General features: G+C 37.4%; 2 protein-coding genes and 4 non-coding genes across 6 annotated transcripts in view; all 6 read right to left on the reverse strand.

The window, feature by feature from the left end:
• Window positions 1-687, reverse strand: part of kctd14 (potassium channel tetramerization domain containing 14) — a 6,400-nt gene extending 5,713 nt beyond the window's left edge. Inside the window, exon 1 of the mRNA XM_029447117.1 lies at window positions 558-687. Coding sequence (XP_029302977.1) covers window positions 558-611 — 54 coding nt within the window. The 5' untranslated portion in view covers window positions 612-687. The remainder of the gene's footprint in view (window positions 1-557) is intronic.
• Window positions 688-1,795: 1,108 nt separating this feature from the next.
• On the reverse strand, window positions 1,796-7,868 carry rps3 (ribosomal protein S3). The gene is made up of 7 exons (XM_029446857.1): window positions 7,772-7,868; window positions 6,754-6,884; window positions 5,134-5,227; window positions 4,196-4,290; window positions 2,970-3,157; window positions 2,640-2,843; window positions 1,796-1,866 (listed from the first exon to the last, which is right to left on the reverse strand). The coding sequence occupies exons 1-6, from the start codon at window positions 7,799-7,801 to the stop codon at window positions 2,644-2,646; spliced, it is 738 nt and encodes a 245-aa protein (XP_029302717.1). The 5' UTR covers window positions 7,802-7,868; the 3' UTR covers window positions 1,796-1,866; window positions 2,640-2,643.
• LOC115018341 (small nucleolar RNA SNORD15) lies at window positions 2,129-2,277 on the reverse strand. The gene has a single exon (XR_003833376.1). It is a non-coding gene; the product is annotated as a small nucleolar RNA SNORD15 (small nucleolar RNA).
• LOC115018342 (small nucleolar RNA SNORD15) lies at window positions 3,435-3,583 on the reverse strand. Its single transcript, XR_003833377.1, has one exon. It is a non-coding gene; the product is annotated as a small nucleolar RNA SNORD15 (small nucleolar RNA).
• Window positions 4,557-4,705, reverse strand: LOC115018340 (small nucleolar RNA SNORD15). The gene has a single exon (XR_003833375.1). It is a non-coding gene; the product is annotated as a small nucleolar RNA SNORD15 (small nucleolar RNA).
• Window positions 5,525-5,673, reverse strand: LOC115018343 (small nucleolar RNA SNORD15). Its single transcript, XR_003833378.1, has one exon. It is a non-coding gene; the product is annotated as a small nucleolar RNA SNORD15 (small nucleolar RNA).
• Window positions 7,869-10,847: the final 2,979 nt, after the last annotated feature.

The raw sequence follows: 10,847 nt of genomic DNA on the forward strand, positions 1-10,847 counted from the left end.
ACTCGGTTTAGCTTTTAAATCAGTTGTTTTGCAGTGGTGGAAAGTAACTAAGTACATTTAACTTAAACTTTGAGATACTTTACTCAAGTAAATCCATTTTGTTACTTTATATTTATTTTCCACCACAATTTAAAATAAATATTATACTTTTTACGCCACTACATTTATTTCATACACTTTTAGTGGACTAGTTGTACATTTCCCTCTAAATTACGATTAAGGAGTTAATGATCTTCCAGCACGAGACAAACTTTTACTTGTCTCAGCAGATTAACTCGGGAGTTTCCTCGAAATTGAATTTCAGATTCCTGTCTAACAGGACGCCTTAAACAAACCCTTTAAACCTGAGTGCTGCTCAAAGGAACGACACTAAACAATATCTGCAGTGAATTATGGGCTCATTATGCAAGTAAAAGGAAAAGTTTCTTATCCTCAGTGCCGTCTAGCTTGTGCGCTTTCATCCACCTGTTCCGTCTCTTAACCGGGAGAAAGTTCAGATCAGCTCTCACTGCTCCACTACACACCACACGGTCGTATCAAAAGTATGTCGTTCTTACTGGAATTGCGGGTAAAGAATGTTTTTCTGAGGATTTGTATTCCGGTAGACTCATCTTGACTTGTCCAGGTGGTAGCTGGGAGTTTCTTTTACACCGCTCAACAGGTAGGAGACAGGGGGCGTGGCCTAACCCGGACCTGATGCTTTAGTGCTGAGACGATGAGTCACTCGGTAAAACCTTTGACTTTTTTCAGAATCAAATTGATTATGTTGTATTTTATAGTATCACATTCATGCACTTTGTGGAAGAAGTGTGGTTTTGAAAGATGATATGGTGTACTTACAAACTAGAATTTGTGTTCCCAACTTTCAGGATGTAGTTTACATTAATGTCGGTCCAAAATGTCACAATTTTATCCTAGTAAACATTTGTGGGAAATTGTCATAAGTATATGAATTCTTGATAAAAACGTGCTTTTTGTGAGTTGACCTAATCGGCTCATCCTTGAGTCCACATAACGCCTCGGTCCACAGGTTTCACCGGTGTGGAGGCATAAAACGGAAATGTATGATTTAACCAAGAAAAATAAAATACAGATCTTTGTCAAAATATAATGATCTATCAAGAATGAGCAAACACTCAAATTACATTTGATTAAAAACGTTCATAACTCATACATGATCAAATGACAATATCGCTTCAGTTGTCTGCTGCACGTACGGACTGCATTTCTGGTACCAGGAAATGGAACGGGGAGAAATCCAATTTCCTCCCGTCCGTCTGACTCAATACAGACTATACTGACTCACGTGCAGCCAGTGTAAATACAACTAATGTGTGAAAACGTTTGGATACAAACTGGTTTAAATAAGGTTACTAATGTAAACTCTGCAGGCAGCAAGAGCATATTGAATAATGTACTTTGATTACCACTATACATGCGTGGCAACAGATGCTTCAATAAATGCAGCCAGACCGTTAGGGGGAAAAAAGGACAACTCTCTAGGGACACTTTGTAATTTTAACGACTGAGCTGGTGGAAAATCGGCAAGTCAAACCATTTTATTGGCTAATTTCTACAAATACAGACATGTTTAGTGGTAAAACCACAAGTGCTGTGAGATTGCATTTCTGTGCAAAAATCACCTTTGAGAAGTTCACATTTAGACTGTTGCATTGTGGGATGCAACAGTCCCATTTAAAGAGTTTAAAGTGATCTTCACGTTTAAATTAGCAAACCAAAGTTTATATTATCCAACTTATCCAGACTGTAACAAAAGAAATCACAACACTTTAAGTGTATTTTCCATATTTTATTGTACACAAAAAACAGAGGGTCTTGTTTCCATTTGGTGCAACACTTGAAAACCTGTAAGACAAAACAATCACAATTAACAACAAGCTTCAAACACTTCAGTACATTTGATCCCACTGACCAAAAACAGGGTTATTACACAATGTTTTCAAGATGACAAAACCAATTTATGGTTGTATATTTTCAGCAATCAACACATTCCAGGTTTACGGTCTTTGGTTGGCAGGCATGTTATTGACCAACATTAATAAGAGTCAGATTCACTACATTAACTTTTACTCAATTATTTTGAAGCAGGTTTGTGTGCCGCTTCAACCCTTCTCAGACAAATGCCTCGTATGTCTTCAACCAAAAGGACTCCCTGCTCTGAGGCACTGGAGCAGAACCACAAAACGTGACTCTGCACCAGTAACCACCAGAACAGACTGAGTCCTGTTCCGACTCGTCATCGTATCATCACTGAAGGGACAAAAACTGAGTGTATAATTTGTCTTTGCCAGTTTACTGTTATTACATAGATTTCCTTAAATTAAGTGGACCACAATTGGCTCACCTCTATCCAGAATTGAACTGAATATGATTTCATACATGACAAGATCCGGTATTATGACAAACAATGCCATCAAACTGTGTGGAAGCAACTGTGGTAACTCCTTAGGACAAACTGTCTCATGATATTAAGCAATCATAATCAGCTCGTTGGAGATGAACCAGTCCGGTGCAAATTATGCTATTGCGATAATAAAAACTCCTTCAATGACAGACTTTGTTAACTGCCTGTTTACATAATCCCAGACTGCTGATGATGGGACCCTGCAGTCTCTTACCCTCTTATGCAGTGGGTACAGGTGTTCCCTGGGGCATGGCGGGCGCCTCTGGCTTGGCTCCCTTCTGCTCAGACATGGGTGTCGTGGGCAGATGCTCGTCCTTGGGCTCCACAATGCTGACATGGTCGGGCAGGGGCTTCTTGGGGCCAATCTTACCACTGGGGTCCCAGGGCAGCATGATCTTGACCTTGATGCCGAGCACGCCTGAGGATGATAAGGAAGCACAACAAAAATCAAAGCCATGACGTACAGAGCCAAATTTCAAACACCATTAAGTAAACTAGTGTTTCTTTAACATTGCTGCCATGTCCCTGGTCAAGCTGTACTCACCCTGCCTTAGCAGGACGTGGCGGACTGCTGTATCGACGTAGTAGTTGACGGGGTCTCCACTGTGGATCATCAGGCCGTCCACAAACTTCATGGACTTGGCCCTCTGACCCCTCAGCTTGCCGGACACCACAACCTCGCAGCCCTTAGCGCCGCTCTCCATGATGAACCGCAGAACACCATAGCATGCCCTGGAAGAGGTGATGGAAGGAAGTGTTAACATGCTGCTCTACCAAGAATGTGTCACCATTTTCCAGTTCTTTTGGTTAAAATGTAATGTGTCAAGAATGATAACATTCACTGTACTGATGGATCTAAACGGGATAATTAACAGTGACGCAGATAGAGACGTTCCATCAACAAAAGTTCAAGTAAATTCTATGAAAGCAAGTACTAATCTTAAGCTTTGCAATTGTAGACAGTTCCTCTCCATCCACTTTATCATTACGGTAAGTGTTCTGCTTTAACCCTTCTCAGACAAATGCCTCGTATGTCTTCAACCAAAAGGACTCCCTGCTCTGAGGCACTGGAGCAGAACCACAAAACGTGACTCTGCACCAGTAACCACCAGAACAGACTGAGTCCTGTTCCGACTCGTCATCGTATCATCACTGAAGGGACAAAAACTAAAGACAATGAACAAACGCATCACCCTGAGAGCAAACACAAGGCTCTGTTTGACAGATGCCAGTTTCTGTTGTGAACTCTGCTTGATATCACCAAGTTACTTCTGCAGAAACAGGTTCCATTTGCAGCTTCTGATGAGCACGTCTGTTCTCCCTGAGTGTTTGTCAGACATCTGTTTAAATTTCACTTTTATTATATTTCCCATTTATTATTATGAATAGGAAACAGGCGTTTGTTTATAGTCTGCTCACTGATAATACAATGATTTTCTCAAATTATGGACAGAAAACATGTTTAGATGACCATTCACGGTTATGTACTAAATTAAATGCATTTTCACATCTTTAACATACAATTCACTACCATCAGGGCAAAATTTGCACTAGAAGCGTCGGACGAAGCAATAGTTTACGGACTATTGTCACCATCAACAATCTCCATCAAATACTTGAAGAAAACACAAGCAGTCAACGTTGACCAGTCAACAGTCCTTGCTTTAGGAATGAAAATTATACAGATCATCTCAATAAAGGCTGACCGCATGTTGAGTAAGTTCTGCAAGTGACAGTATATCCTGCCAATTTTTGTACAGCACTGCTTACCTACGCACAGCCAGGCCCCCCAGCAACTTGTAGCGCAGAGACTCTGCCTGGGCGATGGCGCACAGACCACGGGTGGCAACCTTTTCAGCATACAGCTAGCAGAGGAGACAGTTCAAAGGTCAAACATCTGCCAATGTAACACTGCAGTTCAGGGATATAATGGCTCCTAAACCCTTTGGTGGTTCAGCGTATCAGTAGTTTTTCATTACATTGAATGCAGACACATTAATTTGCCGTTTGCTTCCCATACTTTACATGAATCCTTTTAGAATAAGCAGTGATTACAAAATCTAACTACGGTTGGATATTTTAAACTTTCTTTGCAGTTTCTGGAAATACATTAAACTCCTGATGCTTTGACCCTTCTCAGACAAATGCCTCGATATCTTCATGTAAAAGGACTTCCTGGTCTGAGGCACTGGAGCAGAACCACAGAACGTGGTCCTGAACCAGGAACCCGCAGAACCAGACTGAGCCATGTTCCGTCTCGTCATCGTATCATCACCGAAGGGAGGTAAATCAAGATTCTGAAGCTTATGCACAAACATTAAATTTAATATTTCATTATAGTAACACACTATTAATTGTAGGCAAGTGTGTGTGCAAGTTATCAGCTTTGGTCTGAAACGCTGCCGACTATTGTTTTTTGTCAAACACAAGATGACATCTGCTCAACTCTGGCAGTGTTAAAAAGGTTAGGCATTTACCGAAATAACAACATTTTCTAATATTCACATCTCTTGCCTTTAATGTTGAGACCATTTTGGTCAGATTTGGAAGTAATACAATCAATAATTGCATTGAGGATATTTATTTTCTAGTATCAAAAGGGCACATCAAATACAGAATATTAAATGGTCACCACAATATTTACATTTTCTACATTAAAATATTTTAATAAACACTTTACTTCATGTTATTCACCATGATGTCCTTACCTCTACGCTGCCCTCGGGGAAGCCGAACCTCTTCTGGACCACAGCAGTCAGCTCTCTGATACGACGACCCTTCTCTCCCAGAACATTCTGGGTCCTAAAGACAAGTTAAAACACACTTAGTAAAATGTTCAGTTATGTTCAAATAATTCCCCCCCCCAGGATATCCATTTAAATAAGTTTAACCACTACTGCTGCTTAGCCTCTATAGTAATGCAAAACAAAAATGAATGTGTGTACAGTCAGTGTCTTCCTATTCTTTCGGTGAAAATAACAGGTGTCACAAATTCAAGCGTAACCGTTACTGCACTGATGAAGAGAGTGCAAATTTAACAGTGGTGCAGATACCGGCTGTATATTTCTGAATTAAACAGTGCATGTGTGCTGCTTCAACCCTTCTCAGACAAATGCCTCGTATGTCTTCAACCAAAAGGACTCCCTGCTCTGAGGCACTGGAGCAGAACCACAAAACGTGACTCTGCACCAGTAACCACCAGAACAGACTGAGTCCTGTTCCGACTCGTCATCGTATCATCACTGAAGGGACAAAAACTAAAGACACTGAACAAACGCATCACCCTGAGAGAAAACACAGCTCCGTACTATTGATCGTGTGCATGTGACGTCACGCTCATTTCCCAACCTGGAAGTCAACCATGTTGGATGATATACACAACCAAGACGGTGGCCGTCCACGTGTGAGTTGCTGCAACGCTTCGTAATTTTCGTTGTATTTAAACGTCTAAGATTGAAAGAAAATGCCAACCTTGTGCGCAGTGTATAATTGTGGTAATAACGCTACTCGTGACCCAGAGAAACGGTTCTTTAGATTTCCTACAATCATCAAAAACAACGATCCACAAAAGAGGGATGAATTGCTGTCTACCGAACGCCGTAAGCTGGTTTAGCAAAATAACTCGTGAGGATTTAACAGAAGAAAAAGCACAATTCACCCGTGTGTGTGGCATCCACTTTATATCTGGTAAGAGTTCATGCTAAAGCTATGTTTAAGTGAGTGAGAGGAGCGGCGAGGATAACATCGCCGCTCTTCTCACTCACAAACCACGGCTTGAGCGGTGTATCTCGAGCTCTTTGAGAGTGATTTACACGGGCATGGACGAGCACCCTGTCATCTTTCAGTGGTTTTTTAAGAAGACTACCAACCCAGCCAGAAACAAAGAAATTATAAGCTTCTAAGCGCTTGTATGCCTTCATTTGTGCGTTGACGTTTGTAGCACAAGGTAGTTCACAATATCCGGATATGCAATCGGCGGTAATGAATCTAAATCCTCAATATAATCCGACGGCTTTAGCGTGTACGGGTCAAGGCCGCAAATTTTGACTTTTCCTCTGAATCTTGCTTTTGCAGAGGACTCCAGAGTCAAAATACTTTGAAGAAGTCAGAGTTGTATTGTAGCTGTTCTCTTTAGATGCCGTTTTTTTATTTGTATATCATCCAACATGGTGTTGCACGCATACATCAGTTTTGTCACGAAGAATAGGTGAGTTTCTGTAGGGAACTATACATCATTAGATTGCTTCTGCATAAAAATGTCATGGAGGTCTGTTTTTTTTCTCAACAAGTTAACCATGTGGATTTAACGTAACAGTCTGGACACTCACCTTGTGGCCAGGATGATGATCTCAGTCCTGGTTGGAGTCACACGCACCTCCACACCGGAGTAGCCATCCTCAGCAAGCTCACGAGTCAGGAACTCATTCAGCTCGGCCTTGAAGATACCGTCTGAGACGAACTAAAAAGAGAGTAAAGGGTCAGCTCATATACGATAAAACTGTCTTCACCGAGAGGAAAAACATGGGACTTAATCAAGGCAATGTGTGATCCCAGTCGAAGAATCACTTTTATAAAAATAAAATAAAAATAAACCCTCAACCTTAAACACTGCTTATGTCCCTTTAAGTCATTGTGAGTTAGTTTAAAGTTAGATACACTAATAGTAAAGAAAACGCTCCACATGCTCAGACGATTCAAGGATGCAAAGACAATAATAACTATAATAGCATAATGCAAAAATAATTAGGATATGATACTTATTGCCGCCCTGCTGACTATATTAACTGAAATTAACAGATTATACACTTTTATTTATGAATCAATTACCAAAAATACATGTCACTTCTTTCCCCCCCAGTAATTTGCAGCAAACTAGTTTTGTGCCAAACTACGTATATTATTTAAATTAATCACATTTAAAAAATATGTATTTCGGGGTTAACGTTAGGCAACTTTCTTTCGATCCTAGTGCATTTGACTACGAAGCTAACTCACCAGCTGAACCACATTTGGAGACCTAAAAACACTACGTGCATGCAGAGATATTTCAAAAGGTTGGAAAATTGTTTTTCATACACCAGAGTTGTAGTTAAAATTAGTACAGTCCTGTCTGTGGGGGCCAAGTTATAAATCGTAACCGGCCGTCGCGGACAGAGCCATGCTAGTCAGCCAAATGAGGAGAACGCAGGGCCGACAGTATCTGAATTAATCCTCTACGTTACGAGGGTAGATAAGTTCCACTAACACCGGGATGTACACGTGATGATTGTATGATAACCAATATGAGCATATTTTTATGTACACTGGCAACCTGAGGGTGTAAAACAGGGATAAAACAGTGCTAACCTTCCTCTTCTTGGAGATTTGCACCGCCATCTTCCGAAAGGCCGTAGACAGGAAAGGACCCTAAGAGGACGCGGAAATGAATTTATACCAAAATGACAGACTTCCGGTGATGCCATTCTTAGGGTTTCGCTGGGACTTGTAGTTAAAAAAAGAAATGTCTTTACTGATACCCCAAGAAGGAAAACTCGATTTTCACCGAAGATTAATCAGCAGGAAAAAATCCGTTTCATTATTTCTATTGTTTTCATTACTTGTATTCAATCAACACGATGGGTAAATTGTTAGCGCTGTTGGTGAATCATCGATACAATAGGAGTGATTTTTGGAACAGGGACGTTACAAAGGTTACTTATTGGAAGAAAGCAATTGCGTGAAATGTAAATAAATAAGAAGCTTAACAATCCTAGCCACAACTCATCACAGCAATTGATAATAAGGATTGATCTGAATCTGCTTCCTGCTAAGCTTTAGAATAAATGTTGTGGAGTAGGCTACAAAGTACAATATTTGCCTCCAAAATGTAGTGGAAGGAAATATTTATCACTTGTGTCATCTGCAAATTTTATGATGTTGTTTCGTCATAACTGGGAACACAGTCATGTGTAAACAGACTGTACAATAGGGGACTAAGTCAGCATTTCTTAGGCATTCTGGTCCTAAGAACTAATGTAGATGAGGGAGTTTGGCTTATTATCTCAGTCTGGGACCTGCCTGTCAGGAACTTAACAACATTCTGACACACTGTAGGTCCTTTTTTATTTTAGGTGTACTAGAGCAAGTGACATGACATCATCTACAGATCTATCAGTAGGCAAATAATAATGGTGGAGGGTGGCAGGAATATTAACTTTTACAGATGATGCTCCCAGTCTTGCAGGCACTTCATAATAACAAAGGTCTGAGCAACAGTTGATAATCATTTAGGCAATATTTATGGATAATTATTAGTGGGATTATTACAAATAACATCAGTAAATCAGTTAATTGCATTACGAGTTGTTTAAACAACATTTCATTTTTATGGTGCGGAGATCATGCTATGTCTCTCTTGATGCTGGAGTTTACTGTCGACATGATTTAATGTAATATAATGAGTATGTTCTGCCCGCTAGTGGTCACGGTGGGGAACTACGTCGAGGCAAGACATGTCAAGTTACACATGATCATTTTAAATTTAAATGACAAATTTAAACAATGGGGATTTACAAAAGTGAATTTGAAACGATGTCGTGGCCACATTAAAATACTACAACTCCACATTTATCACTGGGAATAATGCATACATACATATTATATTATATTAAAAATAGGTAAAAAAAACAATATCATCTGAGAGATGTTCTATAACAGTTTTGTGGTGTGGAGCTGACTGCGGACATAATACATTAGAATTATGAGTACTGTCACAGTGAAGTCAAGTTAGACATCATAACATCCGGCCAATACTTAAAAAAAAAAAAATCCAACTGAACAAACTGAAGCAATTAGAAACAAGTTAAGATACATGTTAGTTATGTTACTATTGTTATAAGTAGGCCTTATCTGTATGAACACCAATCGAGGATGCATGCGCAGCAGGGAGGCACAACAGATGTCATGATAGCTCATAAGTAGTTGTCAGAAGTCAATTTTATTGTCAATTTCTCTGTGTGTGATATACATATACATACATATATATATATATATATATATACACATATATATTTATATATACATATACACATATATATATATAAACACATATATATATATATATACATATACATATATATATATATATATATATATATATACATATATATACATATATACATACATATATACATATATACATACATATATACATACACATATATATACATATATATACACACATATATATATATATATATATATATATATACATATACATATATATATATATATATACATATATATATACATATATACATACCTATATACATACACATATATATACATATATATACACACATATATATATATATATATATATATATATATATATATATATATATATATACACATATATATATATATATATATATATATATACACATATATATATATATATATATATATATATATATACACATATATATATACACACATATATATATATATATATACACACATATATATATATATATATATATATATATATATATACACATATATATATATATACACATATATATATATACATACACATATATATATACATACACACATATATATACACATATATATATACACATATATATATATATACATACACATATACACATATATATACACATATATACATACACACATACACATATATATACACACATGTGTATATATATATATATATGTATATGTGTATGTGTATGTATATATATATATATATATATATATATATATATATATACATATATATACATATACACATATACATATGTGTGTGTATATATATATATATATATATATATATATGTGTATATATATATATATATATATATATATATATGTGTATATATATATATATATATATATATATATATATATATATATATGTGTATATATATATATATATATATATATATATATATATATATATATATATATATATATATATACATATACACATATATAAATATATATATACATATATATATACACATATATATATATATATATATATATATATATATATGTATATATATATATATATATACACACATATACATTGTTGGGAGTGAGGCACCAATAATCCTCTCAAAATCCTTGCAGATTCCGAACCACACAGTACATGATGGGTATTGGGCCCCCTGCTCTCTTCAGTTTGCGGATGAAGTAGAGGCGCTGCTGGGCTTTTTTGGCGAGTGAGGTGGTATTGTTTCTCCAGGAGAGGTCCTCAGTGATATTCACCCCCAGGATCATGCAGCCCTCAGCCATCATGCATCCCTTCAGCACACTGATGCTGCTAACATTTGCTTGTTTACAAGCAGCCTGCTCGGAGCAGCATAACTAGGGGCTTGCTTCAAGGCAAGCCTGAGCCAGCCCTAACTATAAG

Source organism: Cottoperca gobio, chromosome 13, assembly GCF_900634415.1.
Source record: "Cottoperca gobio chromosome 13, fCotGob3.1, whole genome shotgun sequence".
Taxonomy (NCBI): domain Eukaryota; kingdom Metazoa; phylum Chordata; class Actinopteri; order Perciformes; family Bovichtidae; genus Cottoperca; species Cottoperca gobio.